The sequence below is a fragment of the Prionailurus bengalensis genome, chromosome A1, assembly GCF_016509475.1.
Source record: "Prionailurus bengalensis isolate Pbe53 chromosome A1, Fcat_Pben_1.1_paternal_pri, whole genome shotgun sequence".
Lineage (NCBI taxonomy): Eukaryota > Metazoa > Chordata > Mammalia > Carnivora > Felidae > Prionailurus > Prionailurus bengalensis.
The window spans coordinates 231,974,762-231,994,635 of NC_057343.1; the positions used below are offsets into that span (position 1 = coordinate 231,974,762).

Here is a 19,874-nt window from a genome sequence, read left to right on the forward strand (position 1 = left end):
TGGCTAAATTTTTTATGGCGCTCTTCTCCTTTGTGACAACCAGCCTTCACCACCAGACTTCAAATGTAGGTATGCTTAGGATCATTACCTCTAACTCTGTTTCTGTGACCACATCCCATCCGGCAGCTCCAAACACCATCCAGATGCAGAGGGCTTTAAATTTCTATCTCCCCACGGTGCTCCAGATGCTGGCATCCAGCTGCCTCCGGATATCGCCCCTGGCTGTCTAACCGGCATCTCAAAGTCAACGCATCCCAAACAGCAATCCCCAAGTTCTCTCCCGACCTCTTGTTCCTCCAGGCCTCCCCGCCTCTGTTGTTCAACTTCTCATTTCCCCCCAACCCCTCCATCCAGCCCACCCGCCGGGCCAGACATTCTATGTCACGCATGACGACTTCCATCGCTGTGGACCTGATCGTCTCTCCCCTGGAATTCTCAAGCGGCCTCCTCACCGGTCAGCTCACTTCTTTCCTCATTTCAGCCTGTTCTCTGCCAAAAAGCCTCCGGAATGGTGTCTTTAAAGACCAGTTGCCCTTTTTGGGGTGACGGAAATATTTTGGAGCTAAAGGAGATGATTGCACATTCTAGCGAATGTACTCATTGCCACTGATTTGTACACTTTAAAACGCTTTATCGTGTGTTATTAGAAAAAGATTTCCTTAAAGCTACCCTTGTAGCTGGGTGACTAGTTGGGAATGCGTCTTACATTTGGCTTTCGGTGCTGTGGATGCCCCAGGAAGGAATGAAACATAATAAAACATATTATGACAGTTACGTGCTCACTGTTACCCCACTGCACTTACGGGTAAAACAGAAATGTCTGACTGTGGCGTCCGAGGCCCTTTTTAGTCTGTGTTCCCTGCTTACCCACTTTAATCAAGGATCTGGCCAGACACGTAAGGCACCCTCAGCTAGGATTCTGGAGAGAATTTAGTGAAGGGCCTTTTTTCCAAGGTATGGGCAGAGTAAAGGGACTGATCCAGGGGCGGTCAGGTGGCTACTGACTGTCACCCGTGGAAGCAGTGAGAGAAAACAGTATTCCAGAGGTCAGGAGCTGTGGGGATGGGCTGGTCTAGCCACAAAGTGTCTTGGCCCTGTGGGCAGAGCTGAGGACGGGAGCGTATAGAGCAGAAAGAGCTCAGCACTCTCTCTCCTCATGCTCTCTCACCAATTCTGCCGTTGCCTGAACCCAGCTGCCCGCGGGAGGGCCTGGGTGCCTGGGAGATTCAGCCCAAGGGCACGGTTGGGTTTGGGGGGTTTTGTTTTATCTTTTAATGTTTATTTATTTTAGAGAGAGACCATGCGTGAGCAGGGGAGGGGCAGAGAGAGAGGGAGATGCAGATCCGAAGCAGGCTCCAGGCTCTGAGCTGTGAGCACAGAGCCTGACACGGGGCTTGAACTGACAAACTGTGAGATCATGACCTGAGCCGAAGTCAGACGCTTCACCGACTGAGCCACCCAGAAGCCCGATGTTTTGTTTTGTTTTGTTTTGTTTTGTTTTGTTTTGTTTTAAGAGCAATGTGAGTTGGTAGGAACTTGGAAGAATCAAATGCCTTGAATTCATAATTGAACATCAGTTTTCTTAAGACAGTAACACAACAGCACAAGGGGTTCCCTAGAGTCTAAAGCATAGAGTATCTACAACCCACCCTCGAAGTCTTAACTTCAACCTTGCTGAAAATTCAGCTAAACACAGAGGGAGCACGTGGATGGCCCATTCCACCGCCCCACACGCTATCTGGCCATGCAGACCCTCTTTGTATTCCCTGAGTAGAATGTTCTCTCTGCCTGACTTGACTTTTACGAGAGCTTTTGCCATCCTGGTCTCAGCAGCCCCATGAAACGCCTTGAGGCCTGAAATCCCTGCTGCCCCATTTCCCTCACTGTCTCCCAGCTCTGCAGGGGAGCCACACCCACATTGCCCAGTGTTTGTGGAACTGAATTCGGGGGTGGCTTACTCACTCGAAGGCTTGAAGTTGTTCTGCTAGACAAAGAATGTTCTGTTGACTGAGTGGATGAATAATCAAATAAATGAACAAATAAAAGGATTGAGTGAAGCAGTCGGGTCTTGATGACATGAAAGTACAAAGATCTCAAATGCGGAAGCTCACTAATCACTTTCCTTTTGTCAGAACAGGTAGTTTTTCTGTGTTCTTCAGAAAGAAGTCACAGCAGAAGCTGACAGTGATGAACTCAGTTAAATTCTCCATAGCTTAGGTGTAATAACTTCCACTGGCTTGCTAGTCTTCCAAAAAACAAACAAACAAACAAACAAACAAACAAACAAACAAAGTTGGTGGCAGGACCCACTGAGACCACTTTAAAAAAAAAATTTTTTTTTAAGTTTATTTATTTATTTTGAGAGAGAGCACAGGGGAGGGGCAGAGAGAGAATCCCAAGCAGGCTCCGCACTGTCAGCACAGAGCCCGAGGCAGGGGTCGAACTCACGAACCGTGAGATCGTGGCCTGAACGGAAACCAAGAGTCGGATTCTTAACCGATTGAGCCACCCAAGCACCCCTCACTAAGATCACTTCTATCAGAATCTCCAGAGATGGAGCCTGCACATAAGCATTTTTCTTAATTTCCCCATGGTGGATAGAAAAACTGCCATTTTGGTAGTTAGACTATCATTGTCCTAATGTCGTTCCCTTTGGATTGTTGAGAAATGTATTTTTTTATTCAGATAAGTTTTGAACGGGCGTCTACACAATTGATCTCATGGACATTAAGACTGTCTTCATATCTGCAAGCTTTTGCTTTTTCTGGATACCTGGATGCCTCACTCCCACTCCTTGGCTAATTGTTCTTATCCCTCAAGGGCCAACCAAAGACCCTCTTCTCTCCCAGATAGCCTTCTGTGATCTCTCCTTTGGTGATCTTTTATTCCCTGAATTCTCATGGCACAGCATCTCTGATAGTTGGTGGATTTTATCATCTACAGCCCAATCATTTTCTCTCCCCAGGTAAACCCTGCCACATTCACAGTATGTTGCCCAGGGTGCTTATCAGTCCTTTGTTTTCTGGGGCATTCGTAAATATCTGCTGAAAAATTAAAAGCATAGAAATGGCACAAGGAAATGGAAGTTTCCCCAAATCTCTGATTTGGGTAGTAGATTAGCTTGGAGAATATGAGGGGGAAGGAAGTATGTTTGCAGAAAAATACACAGCAACAAAGTTCAAATTTGGAGTCATAGAAATGAAATTCAGAAATACAAATTTGAGAATGATCAGAGATAATAGTTGAGTCTTAATGTTCTTACCCACTGTCGTCATTTTTTCCATAAAAAATAACCTCTGAATGGAGTGTCTCTAAAAAGCAAGATAATTTGGACTATGGGAGCCTATATTTATATCCCAGCTCTTGTTTGTTACCTGTCCTTGGGAGATTTTTGTAACCTCTTAAATCTTTAGTTATGAATCTGTAAAATGAAGTCAATAGCAGTACCTCTCTCTCAGGGTTGGGATAAAGAATTAATAAAACAGTGCATGTGACATGGTAATGATTCAATAAATGAGGGCTTGTGTTTACCGTTGGTATCATCACGATGGAGCGGCAATATGAAACAATTTTGATTTAATGGAAAATAAGACCCAGTTTTAATATTAGTGTGATGGATAGGGACAGGATTTGTTTTAAAATTACCCTTCATCTCAATCTGGTTTTTGTTCAGTGTTTTCTCCATGGAAGACTGCAGCTGCATGTTTTCATAGAGGTCAACAGAATTAAGGTTTGCAAGAAAAGTATATTTGTAAAAGTTGTTTGAAAATGGAATACTCTTCATTCTATGAACTCAAATGACTTCTTGAAATTTCTCAAGTTACATGACCTGAGGCTAAAATGAAACTGGGCAAAGATGAAAAGCAGAACATTCTCTTGTGTTCATGTGTATTCTGCTTCAAAGAACCGCAAGCCATATCACCTCTCTCCAATTTCAAGTAGCAGATGTACGTGCCTGACAATTGTCTGATTGTTCATAATGCATCATGGTCAGACTACTGACCTTCATTTTTACTTACATGTACAGTGCCATTCGCTGGGTCTCAGTCTCATCATCTGTAAAATGGAATTTGTTGAAGGTTTACATGAGTTAATACATGCAAGATGATAGCAAAACTCCTAGTGTATGACAATAATGCAAAAATATTAGGTATATTTGGCTAGTTTTCTTTTTTTCAGTATGATCTTATTTTGAATGCCTAGCTTAGTCACGATCTGAAAATGTGAGTCCCTTGTACTTGAACATCATCATGACTCAACAATGTCATTCATTCCATGTTCTTTCATTCAGTAGGCACCTATCGATAGCCCACTGGAAACTAAACTCTTTTTAATGCTGATTATGTGAGAGCTGAACTAAACTTTCAGTCCAATTCCCAACTTCCACTCTTTGTTCACTCCACCACCATGTGGTCATCAAGGCAGCTTTTTTGTGTGAGAACCCTAGGAACCAAGGTTGCACTTTAAGATGGCCCCGGTATAGAAGAGTGTCCCCAGCTATCTTATATCCAGGGATTCCTAGCCAAGGATGCTCCCACAAACTCAGTTTGAGTCCTTATGTTGATTCTTGGCAGGAGTAAGGAGGATGTGCTACCTGTAATATTAAAAAGAAATCCTCAAGGAGCTAGCCATCCCTAGCTTTGTGCAAGGCTGTATAATTTCACCTTTGCCTACTCACTCTAAGCCTAGAGAGTTTGGAATGGCAGCCTCGGGCCCTACCAAGAAGTGTATGGGGCTTTGTCACTTCTGGGTTATGGTACCTAATAGAAATGCAAACAGCTTAACACCCATTGTCATCCACACAGATAAAGTCATGATGTTATGGTTAGTGAATGCCCTGCAGTTCCAAGAATTTTCTAGACTCTGTGTTTACCAAAGATGAAATTAGCTATCTACTCATTTTCAGTAATTCACATGGTTTGCCAACTGTCAGCTCCTCTACCAGAAAAACCTGTAGACTAAGCAAAGCTAAGTTTACTAGATTTACTATGGTAAGGGAGAACACGACCTTGCAGAAGTCAAAAGGGAAATTGGGCCTGGTATTTATAAGGCCTTAGATCCTTGGCTGAGTTTGTTTAAGGTGGGTGTTCCAAGATGCAAAACAACTGGCATTGGGCAGAGTTTATAATGTAATAGCTCTGGACTGGTGGTACATAGAGGCAAGGGTCATGAAATGAGTTTTGATAAGCAAACTATTACTTTTGATAAGCAAGCTGCTCAGCTCACAGTCTGAACTTCCAGAGGCAGGTATTTTCTGAAGCAAGCAGTTGGATTAGTCTGTCCCCACATCATTTAACCCAGGGCCAGAAATTATGAGGATACCACTTCCCACCTAAAAAATCATTATATGATGGGGCTAAATGTCTTCAAATCTCTCTCTCATTCTCCCTTCCCTCTCAGTCTCTTCTTCTGCCTCTCCCTGCCCCCTCTTTTTCTCCGTTCTTTCCTCCCTTCCTCAGTAATTCATGAAAGAGGCAAACTTAAGTTACTTTATGTAATGCATGTAATTTGGGGTACAAAAAGCTACCAAGAAACACAACCAAAGTATAAGAAATCATCTTTCTTACTACACAGAAGAATATGACAGTTGTTAGATGAAATGACATAATCTTAACTACAGTCACTTTTAGGAAAAGAGGCCCAGGGCCAGTTTCCAGAGATTATAAAACAGATTGTGTGCTTTTTTTTTTTCAAGGTCTGACTTCTCCAAGGTCATTGAGGAAGGCTATAGTTTCAAGCAAGCCCAATTTTATATTCCTAACTCTTGATCTCTCGGGAATTGAAAAATAAAGTATTCTATGGCTCATTTACAAAATGCTGTGCTCAAACATGAACCCATGACTTTCACAGATGGTTACTATCAGACATTGACATCATATAGGGGAGGAAAAAATATTTTTCCTCTACCCACCTTAGGCTCTCCAGCTGGGGTCTTGTAACTGAGATAGGCAAAAGACAAATTAATGAGAGAAAAACAGAAGTTTATTAACTTGCATATGGCACATACACGTGGGAGCAGCCAGTGATGGGTAGCTCAAAGAGGTGGTTAGAACTTATGCTTAAATATCATCTTAGGCTAAACAAAGGAAAAGGGATTGGGGGCTTCTGGGAGGGGGAGACAAGTAGTTATGGGAAGGTGACTAAGAAAAGTACGGTTAAATAGGGTTCCATGCTAAGGTTTGTTTTGCATATTTAAGTTGATGCTGTAAGAGTTGCTAAGGGTCCTCCTCCTCTTCCTGGTACAGAAGAGGGAGACATCTTGACAAATGGAAATTTCCTTTATAAATGTAAATTTCCATTACAAAATGACAAGCTGTGCTGACTAGAGAACCTTTTCCACCTCTGTTGGTCCCCAGTGGCCTTTTCCCCAAAATGACTTATATGCCAAAGGGACGTGGTTGGGGATGGCATGTTTTGGTTTCGTTCACATCCAAATTATTTTCGACTAAAATTTACTTTAAAAAAAATACCATGGGAAGAGCTTCTCACTTCTTAGATAGGAGCTGCACTGCTTGGCCCCAGTTGGAGATAAGCCTCGTTTCTGATGACTGGAATCTAGCTTGTTATTCCCTTACTGTAAGCATCTAATGTAATTCGAAAAATTGCAGATCTACAGAATCCAACTGGAAATGGAATGAGATGCCATAGACACACCTGAGTTTTGATTCTTCCTTTCAAAAAAAGTCATCCTCTTTTGTCTGTGAAATTACCTTGTTTTCAATTAAATTAGTCCCAGCTTTGAAAACAGGGAGGATCATTTCTTAAATTACTAATGAAAACTTTAAGCGAGTTTGGGCCTCTTGTTTAGACTAATCTATACCAGCTTGTTCTACACGTGTTAGGTGCACTGCTGGCACTAAAATTTGAATATCAGAGTGTTCCTGGGATCAGTTTTGGCTTTGAAACAAGACAGCATCTCAACATGGATGGCTGTGTCAATAACAGAGCTGTTGCAGAACTTCAGGAGTTAAGACGTCTCAAGGGGGAGCCCTCATAGATTTAATCAGCTTAAACCAGAATTTGCCTCATTTGTGAAAGCGAAGATCTGATTTTCTTGCTAATGTGAAAACCATCTCACTCCTCTGGAGTTAACCAAATTTTGTACCTATTTTGAAAATAAGCAAGAATAATTCTGCTTGACTCTCAGCATGTACCGTGTATGTGATGCTTTCAAAAAAGAATTCCATGTCTGGGCTAGAAGCTGTCAGTGGCATTAGTAGGGTGACAGTTTTTGGTTATTGAGGCTGACAGTACAGTTCTTCTGCCTGCTCTCCCCACACATTTATCAGCCCCCGCAGCCCTCTCTCTCGTCGTCACCACCTCGGTGAGACTCTTAACTCAGAATGATTGGGTGAGTCCAATTCTAAAAGGATTAACCTTCACCTAAGCCCCGGTGGTCACTGCAGTTTCCTCTCCTGAAATATTAAAGAAGAGAACTCAGAGATCGTTTGTTCTGGTCAGCCCTCCCCTGGGATTCCTGGAAGCTTGAGGAGTTTTGGCCTAAGGAACTACCCTTTTTTCAATATTTTAAAATTATTTTAAAGTAGTTATTTGTTATAAATTGGGTGGTGGGAATCACTTATCATCAAAAAATGGATTGGTCTTAAGGGAAGGTTTATAAAAGAAAGATAAAGATTCAAATCTTAACAGAATTTTTATATCCTGGAAATACTGATATTCCATTGATAAAATTCATTAAGGCTCTGTCACTATATCCAGCATCCAATCCGACTTTTCTGAAAAAAGGATATATACAATTATTTTTAAATTTTCCTATGATGGAGGGGTGCCTGGGTGGCTCAGTCAGTTGAGTGTCCGACTTCGGCTCAGGTCATGATCTCGTGGTTCATGGGTTCACGCCCCATGTCAGCCTCGCTGCTGTCTGTGTGGAGCCTGCTTCAGATCCTCTGTCCACCTCTCTCTGCCCCTGTCCCACTCGTGCTTGCTCGCTCTGTCTCAAAACTAAATTTTAAAAATCATTTAAAAAATGATAAAATAAAGTAAAATTTCCTGTGATGCATAACACTACATGTTAAAGTTAAATTCTTCTATTTCACGCTCTTATAACCATCTTTGTTACATGTGTTTTAAAACACTCTTCTGCATGCACTACAGAATGACTGTCGCATCCATTTCCTGTAATTATTCTTCTCAAAGTAACATTCACATCGCATATTTAAAAAAATTTCTTTTATTGTTTTCGAGATACAGTTGACATAAAGCATTGTGGAAGTTTACGGTCTACAAGGTGTTGATTTGACACATTTATATATCACAGTACGTTACTACCTTGGTATTAGCTAACACATCTCTCATGTCATATAATTATCATTTCTTTTTGTGGTGGGAACAGTTAAAATCTAGTCTGTTAGCAGTTGTAAATTGCATGATATAGTATTGTTGTTCATGACCACCAAGCTGTGCGTCAGATCTCCAGAACTTATTTATCTACTAGTTGCGTTTCTGTACCCTTAAACAACACCCCCCTAATTCTCCCACCTCCCAAACCCTGGTGATTACCATTCTGCTCTCTGTTTTTATTAGTTTGGCTTTTTAGATTCCACCTGTAAGTGATATCATACAGTATTTGTCTTTCTCTGGCTCATCTCACTTGGCACAACGTCCTCAAAGTCCATCCATGTTATTGCAAATGGCGGGATTTCCTTCTTTCTTGTGTCCAAGTAATATTCTAAGAATATACATACCACATCTTCTTTATCCATTCATCCACTGACAGATAGTTAAGTTGTTTCTAGATCTTGACTATTGTGAATAATGCTGCAATAAACACCAAATACAGATATTTTTTCTGTAACCTATTTTCATTTCTTTTAGATATGTACCCAGAATTGGAATGCTAAATACTATGGTATTTCTATTTTTAATTTTTTGAGGTCCCTCCATACTGTCTTTCATAACAACTGTACCAATTTACATTCCCCCAGTGGTTCCTAAGGGTTTCCTTTTCTCCACATCTTTACCAACACTTATCTCTTGTCTTTTTGATAATATCCATTCTAACAGATGTGAAGTGATATCTCAGCGGTAGTTTTGATTTGATTAGTGATGTTGAGTATCTTTTCATGTACCTGCTGGCCATTTGGGTGTCTTTTTTAGAAAAATATCTGTTCTGTTCCTCTGCCAATATTTATTCAAGTTGTTTATTTATTTTTTGCTACTGAGTTGTATGAGTTCCTTACATACTTTGGATATAACCCCTGGTTCGATATATGGTTTGCAAATATTTTCACCCATTCCTAGGTAGCCTTTATATTTTCTTTCTTTCTTTTTTCTTTTTTTTTTTTTTTTTTTTTTGCTGTGCAGAAGCTTTTTAGTTTGATGTAGTCCCATGAGTTGCTTTTTACTTTCAGCTACCCATTATTGTCGCAACATTTTGGTAGACTTTATCTTTGAGGTCAGTGCTTTTATTTTTAAAAGCATTAAATGAGACTGTGTGCAAATCTTGTTGAAGCTATGCCGCATACCATCTGGAAGAACTTTCAACACAATCCTAATTCACAACCACACCTTGAGGGTCATGACTTCTCAGGGACAGTTGAGAGTTTCTGTATCACGCACCCAAATACTCAGATACATGCACACACACACATAACACAGATGCACAGGCACTCATGCATACACACACACACACATGTGCACACAGCATAAATCGAGTACAGCGTGTCACGGGCCTCCAGATTTTGATCAGTCACCTTCCACCCACCCATGACTCACAGTGTGAATGGTGTGGATGGAGAAGGTAGATAAACTCACTTGTTCCCATTCTTTTCTCTTCTCTCCCTTCCCCAGATGTACACATTTTTACTCACAGAATAAGATGAGTAATGGATTCATTTAAAAGTAAATCTTCATATATATTAAGTTAATTTTTAATTAGCTGGTGAATTTAAATTTTGAAGCATTTATTTAAAATGAATTAAGCATAACTTTTCTTTGGTTTGAGCCTCACTGATGCTCAGAGATTATGTTTTAGGTCTAAAGATTAAAAGTAAGTGAGGGGGTCATAAGAAAGGCCTGCACAGCAGAGGCAGTGTTTGATTTTATTATGATTTAAGACTTAAGGTTATTAAAATGTATTTTTTGTCAATCTGAGTTTCTTTTTCTAAGATATCCCTTACCTCTTTTAGGGAAAAAAACCCACACAATTACCCTCTATTAAAATAAAGGATCCAATGAAAGTAATTAAGATTTTATTAAAGAAATTTTAATAAACCAATTACTGCTTATGAATATGGATAATCTCAGGGAAAAGAGCCACCCGGTGCCTGAAATAAAAATAAGCTATATTTTAAATATATTTAGTATACATAATTAGTTATTTAAATGTCTTCTCAACTAAACCTACTGTCAAAATTATATTTGGAACAGCAATAATTTTATACTTAAAGGAAAGCTTTTGAATCCATATAATTAAAGGAAAGATGCTACAAAAATTTTATTAGAGATTTTAACCTCAAAGAAATGAGCATATTTTCAACAGGTAAATTGAAATTTGCTGGTGGCCATCAACCAAAATACTAAAACATTTTTATGTTACTTTCAGATACGAATAAATGAGGTAGCTTGTATGATACCAAATATCACTGTGAATTCAGTTTATTCCACAGGTTTTTTTTCACAAATTGAAATTTTAGTACTACCTTAGCTAATTTAGAATTATCAAGGAGTTAATACAAGATAATTACTCAGATACAACATTGGAGATGAGCCTTCTAATGCTAAATTGACTAATGTCTTTGAGCGGCATAAATTGTTCTCTACTAGCTAAAAGTGGAATTTCTGTAGAGTTATATTATCTGTATTTCTGTGGAGGCTATAGTGTTGTTGAAATAACATTTTGTATTCTCACTTGGACTTAGTACTTATCATATCTGCTATTTTATTTTTTTACATCAAGGCTTCATTTGCCTGGAGCACACGTCATCTTACAAAGGTCTATCATCCAGCTATTAATTCTTGTATTTATTCAGCACCTGAATGGTGAGCACCTAGTATGTGTCAAAGCATATTCTGTGTGTTGTATGTGTTCTGTATGCTATGAACACTCAGGCCCCCTGGTTTCATGTCGTGTCTGGGACCTTGCTGGGGAGGAACAGTGAGGAAATGGCAGAAGTTCAAATAATGGGAAATAGGAGTTAGTGATGAGGTCTCTGCTAAAAATTAAAATACTCTCATAGCAGGTGTCTGGGAAGCTAGTTTAGAGTGATCCAGAAAACTTTCGCTGAGTTTTTGCACCTTTAAGGTACCACGTGAGCAGAAAGATCAGCCTTGGAAAGCTCTAGAGAAGAATATTCCAGGCTAAGAGAGCCATAGGTCTAAGAGATCGGAATTTCAAAGGAGCTTGTGTGTTCAAGGAGAAGAAATATGGCCGTGATGCCCGCAGCAAAATGACTACAGTTACAGCAATGGAAGGGCCCTGAGGGCAGGGACGTTTGTTTTCTTCAGTGATGTATCCACAGTATCCCACACGGAACCTGGCACCTAGGTCCTTAATGTGCATGGAATGAATAAGTGAATGAATGATTCAAGATGAATTTAGAGATTTAGGGAAATGCCTGATCATGAAGCTGTAATAAGAGGTGTAACTTTGTTTTAAGCATAGCAATATTTTAAGGGGATGTGTAGGGGCGCCCGAGTGGCTCAGTCGGTTAAGCGTCCGACTTCAGCTCAGGTCACGATCTCACAGTCTTGTGAGTTCGAGCCCCACGTCGGGCTCTGTGCTGACAGCTCAGAGCCTGGAGGCTGCTTCAGATTCTGCGTCTCCCTCTCTCTCTGCCCCTTCTCCGCTCATGCTCTGTCTTTCTCTCTCTCAAAAATAAATAAAAACATTAAAAAAAATTATAAAAAGGGGAATGTGTAGTAGATTGAATGTTGGCCCTCCAAAGAAGTCCATATCCTAAATCTTAGAGCCTGTGAATGTTATCTTAGGTAGTAAAGGGGCTTTACAGAGGGGATTAAGTTAAGGATCTTGAGATGGGGAGATTATCCCGGATTACCCAGGTGGGCTCAGGGAGATCACAAGTATCATTATAACAGGGAGGCAAGGAGGTTCAGAATCCCAGAAGGGGATGTGATAATGGATGCTGAGGACGGAGTGATGCAAGCCTCAGGCCAAGGAGCACAGGCAGCCTTTAGAAGTTTGAAAAGACAAGGGAATTCTCCCTTAGAACCTCCAGAAGGAGCACCACCCTGCTCATGCATTTTAGCCTTTAGATCTGCAGAATTGTAAGATAATAAATATGCATCATTTGAGCACCGTGTCTGTGGTAACTTGTTACAGCACGAATGGGAAGCTAAGACACTATTATTCCAAATTAAAGGAAGTGGTCATTTAATAAGTTGCAAACATGAAGATGGTTACATTCTTAAAAGTCAACCACTTATCACGCTCACTTCGGCAGCACGTGAACTAAAAAAAAAAAAATCAGCGTTTGTAATCTAAATTAAAATGCACTTTGTATTTAGTTGCAGTATTTAGGTGGATCCTCCTTCCTGTATCTTCTGTTCTCTCACAGCAGATGAAGAGGGTAAGAGAACCAGGGGCTCTAAGTTACGAGAGGGGTAACCAGGAAAAAAGTGTGGTAGAAGGGAAAAAACTGAGCCCAGAGACAGAGACAAAGGAGGGGGGAGAGAAGGGATCCCATGCAGCGTCTGAGTGTCAGGACTCCAGGGGTGGCAAATCTGGGTGGTTCTGGCTCAGGGTCCCACGTGAGACTGTGTCATCTGAAGCCTTACCTGGACCCGGAGGTTCCGCGCCCGAGGCAGTCTCCACGTGGCCGTTGGCTGGAGACCTTGGTTCTTTGCCCCGTAGGCCTCTTCAGAGCAGCACTGGAAGATCTTCCCAGCGGGACAGCTGGCTGCCCCTCCAACCAGCAGAAGCCGAGACAGAACTTGGAGGGAGCAGCGGTACCTTTTCTGTGACTGAGTCTCCAAAGCCACCTCCACCATATTACGTCAGTTAGGGCAAGTCTCTAAGTCCAGTGCTCACTCCCAGCGAGAAGGATTGGGCTCCGGATTTAGAAGGGGATGTCAAAAAAGAGAATAACAAAAATGTTAAGCCAGCACAGAAGGTAGAGGACGGAGTGAAGAGAAATTTAAGCAGAACAATGACTTCTCGTTTCTTTATAGAGAATGCCTAGATATGCCCTTTTTTCTCAAGTAATCTCTCTCCCGTCTGCCAGGACTATGGATGTGTGTGTGTAGAGGTGTGTGTGTGTGTGTATGTGTGAGTGTGTGTGTGTCTGTCTGTAACAAGACAGCTTTAGAGTTCTGGCTGTTTCCCGCTTTTGACTCCTGTCAGACATGTCAACCTTTATCTCAAATAACCCCCAGAGACCTCTGGTTCTACACTCGAGCGGGTCTATACGTCCAGATAATGTAACCAAAACTCTCTGAATTCCCCTCAAAAGAAATTCTGCCGCATTACATCCATCTGGCCAAGCCCTCATCGAAACAGAGGAGATAAAAGCTGCCCCCAATCACAGGTCCAGTGCACCCCTCACGGGTCAGGAAGCACTTGGGGGTTGCAGATGGGAATTAGTATAGGAAGTTCAGAGGCGGGATCTAGAGCAATGATAAGCTGTCTGGAACATGAAACACGGATGGAGCCAGTCTGGAAGGTGGGATGAATGGAAACAAGGAAACTTCTGTCCATGCTAAATGCTGAATCAGGTTACACTAATTAATGAATTAATGAGGAAGGTAATGAAGAGAAGAGCCCAATAAAGAGTTACCTTGGAACATCTCCTGTCCCATCATTCACTTCTTGTCAGATATTAGATTAGGCCTTCACACTTTGATTTTCCCCTCTTTAAACCTTTTTCCTGTTTGTTAGAAAATGGTAAAGATTGTTTTATTTTTGAAGAATGCCTTTAGATTCTTTTAAATTCATTGCATGTAAAAATGCAGAAGACTTTCTTTTACTAATTAGGTTTTAGAGGAAATGTATTTTAGAGCAAAACATACCACCCATAAAAGGAAAAAAATAGTTACAAACAGAGAGGGAGGGAGGCAAACCATAAGAGACTCTTAAATACAGAGAACAAACCGAGGGTTGATGGGGGGGTGGGGGAAGGGGAAAATCGGGGGGGGGGGGGCATTGAGGAAGGCACTTGTTGAGATGAGAAATGGGTATTGTACGTAAGCGATGAATCACGGGAATCTACCCTCCAAACCAAGAGCACACTATATATGCTGTATGTTAGCCAACTTGACAATAAATTATATTTAAAAAAAAATACCACCCATATTTTAAAACATATATGCCTCAATTTTCATGTATTGGTATTTTCAAATCGGGATTTAAGAATGAAAAAAAATATATTTTCTGGCTCTATGTGTGTGCATTGTATCCTTAGAAGAACAGACACAATCCTTGTAATGTGATATTTTTAAAAGTTTTCTTCAGATACTTGGGTAGATATTAATTTCATTGTAATGTGCTTTTTTAAATCTGAAAACCTAATTATTTTATGAGAAAAGAAAATTTTCACAAGACTGCAAATGAATGTATTTTGATTTTCTTTAAAAAAATTTTTTTTAATGTTTTATTTATTTTTGAGACAGAGACAGAGCATGAGCAGGGGAGGGGGGAGGGGCAGAGAGTGAAGGAGACACAGAATCCAAAGCAGGCTGCAGGCTCCAGGCTCCAGGCTCCGAGCTGTCAGCCCAGAGCCCGACGCGGGGCTCGAACTCACGAACCACGAGATCATGACCTGAGCCTAAGCTGGACACTTAACCAACTGAGCCACCCAGGCGCCCCTGTATTTTGATTTTCTAAAATTTGGTCTCTCTTAATGGACTGAATAAGCAGCTTTATATATTATTTAAAGCAAGATAAACGTATGTGATAATATTGCTAGCATTTCAAATCCGTCCGCATCAGAATGTATTTTTGAGCACTTTCTGTGTACCACTGAGCATTGTTTTGTGTGTACCCAGTCTGCAATTCTAATGGTAATGCAAACATGTGCATAGAAGTTTATAGAAAATGGTCTATATACTAAAGCAGGGTGGGCGAAATCTTTCCATAAAGGGCCACATAAGAAATGATTTTGGCTGTAGGGGCCATGCAGTCTGTGTCACAAATATTCAACTCTTCCCTTGTAGGCCACAGACAGTATGTAAATAAACAGGCAAGGCTATGTTCTAATAAAACTTGATTTACCAAAACAAGCCGGCAGGATTTGCCCTTGAGCCAACCCCCTGTGCTAAAGGATTGGTTTATATATACGGGGGCGGCAAAAACATTTTGTTTCCTTTGCATTTACTTCAGTAAAATTCCCAGCAAATGTTTTTTTGAAAGACAACTGAGAGGATTTGTCTCTATAGTCACATTTTTATAGAACTGATTTAAAACTGTTCCTTCAGTTGTTAACAATCAAACATTGTCAACACTCAGATGAGTATTATTAATGCCCTTGGTGAGTTCAACATGTGCCATGAAAAACTAACAAATTTCAGAAGTACCTGTGTTCTGTCTGTTCTATTCATAACACAGCAGATAAAACGCAATCTCATGTTAACATTTATTGAAAGCTTATTAAACAAGTAAGTTGGAAGTTGCGTTTCTAAAAATAAATATTTTATTCTCCATGTCTGCAATGATGATGTATATTTAGATTAGTCTTGAGAAGAAAATACAATCTTTCTTTCATAAAAAATCAGAATATACTTCTGTTTATTTTACCTTCATGTGTTCTGTTTTGAACAACAACAAAAAATTCTTTAAGAGCATTTTCAGATGTTATAACTTATACGTAGTACTTAGGAACATTTCTAAACTTAATCCTATTTTTAAGATTTCCTTTAAAAATATGTAAGGGGCCCCTGGTGGCTCTGTCAGTTAGGCGTCCAACTTCAGCTCAGGTCATGATCTCACCGTTCGTGAGTTCGAGCCCCACGTCAGGCTCTGTGCTACCAGCTCGGAGCCTGGAGCCTGCTTCGGATTCTGTGTCTCCCTCTCTCTCTGCCCCTCCCTTGCTCACACTCTGTCTTTATCTTTCTCTCTCAGAAATAAACATTAAAAATTGTTAATACAAATATTTGAAACCCTAAAACATGCCATCTGTCCTAAAGCTTTAGCTTTTGCTCTGTCTACATTACTTTCTGTTCTAGTCTGCCCTCTGCGGACATGCCCTCTGCTTTCTACTGCTCCCTGTTCTCTGCATCCTCCACGAGCATTGCCTTCTGAGAAAAACTGACAAAGCTGTCACAAGTGACAGTGAATTCAAATTCCTTGTTGAGCATCAGACCCGATGCTGGACTCTCATAAGGTCCTGCGTGTTGGTGGCCGTTTCTAAATGGAGGCCGCATCAAACTGTCCATATGTGCATATTGAGGTCTTGGATAAAACAAGGTTGTCCTGCTAGTTCGTAGCTCAGATAACTTTCACAATTCTTTTGTCTTGGTTGGATTTTTGGATACGTAGGCCTGCTGTATTAAAAGTGAACAGGAGCCTGGTTGGTATCCATAGTTCAAATCAGACCTCACCCTCTTCGAGATGGAATGAAGACAGTGGTGTCACAAGTCTTATGCCCGCTTGTCAGATTTTCACAGCAGCCCTTTAATGGGTTCTCAGAGATGTTCTAAAATCGAGGGTGCGCTCTAGGTCATGCGTTCACACTCTCTAAGTCCGCCTTGCCCTTGACTTTAACTTGATTAGGGAAAACGGTTTTGAGAAAAAAAGAGTGGCCGTCCAAAAGCTCTGTTTGTGTGTATCTTGCAGGAGTCCTTTGGAACCTCTCGTCTTGTGACGCCCTCAAGATGCCAATCATCCAGGACACCCTGGCAGTGTTGACCAATGCCGTGATTATCCCCCATTCGGGCTGGGAAAATTCACCACTCCAGGATGATCGGAAAATACAGCTGCATTCCTCACAGGTGCTGCGAAATGCGACCGGATGCCTAAGGTGAGTGGCACCCTCGCTGCCTCCCGCTGCTGTCATATGCTTTCTGCTTCTGCAATTTTCATTGCTGCTTTCCTGAGGATCAGAGCGTCCCAGAAAGATGAATGTTGACATGGTGAAGAAGGGTAAGAGGCTAGCAAAAAATCATTTCTAATGAGGTACCGACGAGGTGTAGGCATCTTCTTCTATAAGTCTTTTATTTAACATGTTTTCTTGAGTCTTGGGCAAAAAATAAACATTTTCATTCCGACCAAAAGTAATTAGTTTTCTTTGATTAAAAGCAATAGTTCACAGTAGTTTCTTTCCCATGTTATAGTATATAGTATATAGTATATAGTATATAGTATATAGTATAGTATATAGTATATAGTATATAGTATATAGTATATAGTATATAGTATATCATGCGTATAGAATAACCAGGCAGGCCAGTTGGTGGGAGGAGAGTCTATGACATATACGTAGGGAGCTAATTAAGAGGCATCGCTAATTTTGGTTTTCGTTTTTAAAAGTTTGTCTGTGTGACTACCGGAACCCATGATGCTTAGAGATAACTTGTTAATAAAGCCTGTTGTATGAAATGTTTTTTTTTTTAAATAATGAAAGTAGCAAATACATTCTAGTTCTCTCTCAGTGCCCTTTTACAAAAATCATCCCCCAGAAATCTCTTGAGAAGTCTTAGAATCACCTTAATTTTTGTTTAACTTTTGCTCTTAGAAAAGAAGGTAATAATCAGGATACAGTTTTTCCAAACTCGGGCAACTGTGCCCCCAAGGATGCTGTATTTGGTACCAAAGTTGCAAATCTCTGCTAGATAAACTTAATGATGAGGTGGGAGTACAAGAACAACCCACGGTACCCAGTCAAATGATCTATATTTCAGACATAAAATGTACAGGTTTGTTTTAGCTGAGCTGCCTCAAAGCTGTCATCTTGCCTGCAATTGATTGGTTTCCAGGGGCGAAAACTGGTCTCTACTGAGAAGGAACAAAATCACCTTGGTGACATTAATAATAATTATCTCATGCATATGTATAGCAATGCTCTGGGCCTCCCGTCTTGAGAGGGGTGGTGCGTTTGTGTAAATGTGTGTGTGTAGAGGGAGATAAAGTGAGTCTACCTCCATAAATATCGACATGCATTCACAGACAGGAATAGGAAATCCTCTAACGATCTTGCTGTTCCTCAAGGTCACGAAATAATGATCTTTTGACATGATTTCTCTGGCTAAGCTTTACCATAAGCCAAATTTACAGTTCTCCAAGACTCCCTGTTGAGACATTCATTTTATAACCTCTTACATTCTGTTATCCTTCAGAAAACTCCTGCCCCACCAGAAGAAATATAACTCCTTCCCAAAGCTAAAGCTGTAAGCCACTTCCAACTTTTTATACCTGATTTTTCTAGTCCAGTTATTTTCAACTATTATGGGTCGTTTTTTCCCTTCTTAGCATCTTTGACTTAAAGAGTGTCATTGTTCCTAATAAGGATCATGGAAGAAGTGCCTCGGAATCAATTATAGAAGTATGGTCAGTAAAGGCTTGGTGAACTCCGTCAGGTAAAATTCTCTCTGAATGATACAGTAACACAATTCTACATTCAAGATGTTAGACTTATGGATGTGGGCCACCTCCATTAAGAGCATACCTTCAGCACCATTTGATCAAAAGTCAGATGAGGAAGCTAGACCATGTAGGTTCATGGGTCTGCTTTGCAAGTCATCTGGCTGAGTTGAGCATCTGGGATGTGACGCAGAGTGAAGACAGGTCAGATCAGGATCAGATCAGAGAAACTATCCATCCCTCTCTGTCCACACATACAGCGGGTTGGCCATGTGCTGCTTACACTGAATGTGGCCAGGAGCAGACACATCATAGGAAGCAAAAAGGGGGACATCTGATTTAGAAAGAATTTCCTGTAGTCAAATTGGGTTTCCTTAGTCAAGATGCAACCAGGTTTAAGGGTTTTCCCACTTTTCTGAGTTTATCATGTAATTGGCAAAGCAAAACCCAACAATATATGGTAAATACTTAATTTCCCCCTTATTTCATCAAACCCCTGCCTTTCTACAGGAAAATAATAATTTGTCCTCTCTTATTTAAATGTGTTTGTGAATCATTCCACATGGATGAGCAGGTTGAGCTGAGAGAGGAAGAAAATAGCCTTGGGAAGGGGCGAAAATGAATTTACCAAAGACTCAGTGGACAAAGTTCAAGAAATTCCAACTAACATTTGACACGTAACTTACAACCAGTGTTGGCACACTAGAACAGTCACAAATGTTTTTAGCATGATGGAAGGTTCTAGATTTTAATTGTTGAGGTTATATGCATTCTTGATTTTTCCAAGAAAGCCTGGCTTTTTATTTATGTTAAAGAAATTACTTTGTACGCTATTCCTGCCTTTCAGCAGTGTCAACCATGAGCATTTACTGAGTGTCTGCTGTCTGCCAGAGAGGGATCAGGGAGGCAGAAATAAACAAGGCTCAGCAAAAGCTGAAACTGGGAACTGCAGAAACAATTCGAATATACTCCTTAAAATGTATATGAACAACCAGATTATCTCAGTTTATAAATCATATCTGGACTTGTACCTTTGCAAAGAACATTTTCTTCTATCAAAATATTTAGAAAGAAGTTGATGCTTTGGTGCTTCTAAAAGCAAAAAGAAGAAAAACTCAGCAATTGTTCTTGTCATTTTCATGGACTAAATTTATATTGCATATAAAAACGATATAGTGATGGGGCGCCTGGGTGGCGCAGTCGGTTAAGCGTCCGACTTCAGCCAGGTCACGAACTCGCGGTCCGTGAGTTTGAGCCCCGCGTCAGGCTCTGGGCTGATGGCTCAGAGTCTGGAGCCTGTTTCCGATTCTGTGTCTCCCTCTCTCTCTGCCCCTCCCCCGTTCATGCTCTATCTCTCTCTGTCCCAAAAATAAATAAACGTTGA

General features: G+C 40.7%; 1 protein-coding gene across 2 annotated transcripts in view; it reads left to right on the forward strand.

Moving 5' to 3' along the window:
- CTNND2 (catenin delta 2) overlaps positions 1–19,874 on the forward strand; it is a 940,792-nt gene that overhangs the window by 750,925 nt on the left and 169,993 nt on the right. For both annotated transcript variants that reach the window (XM_043601021.1, XM_043601022.1), the window contains exon 12: positions 16,748–16,931. In XM_043601021.1, the coding sequence (XP_043456956.1) occupies positions 16,748–16,931 (184 nt within the window). The remainder of the gene's footprint in view (positions 1–16,747; positions 16,932–19,874) is intronic.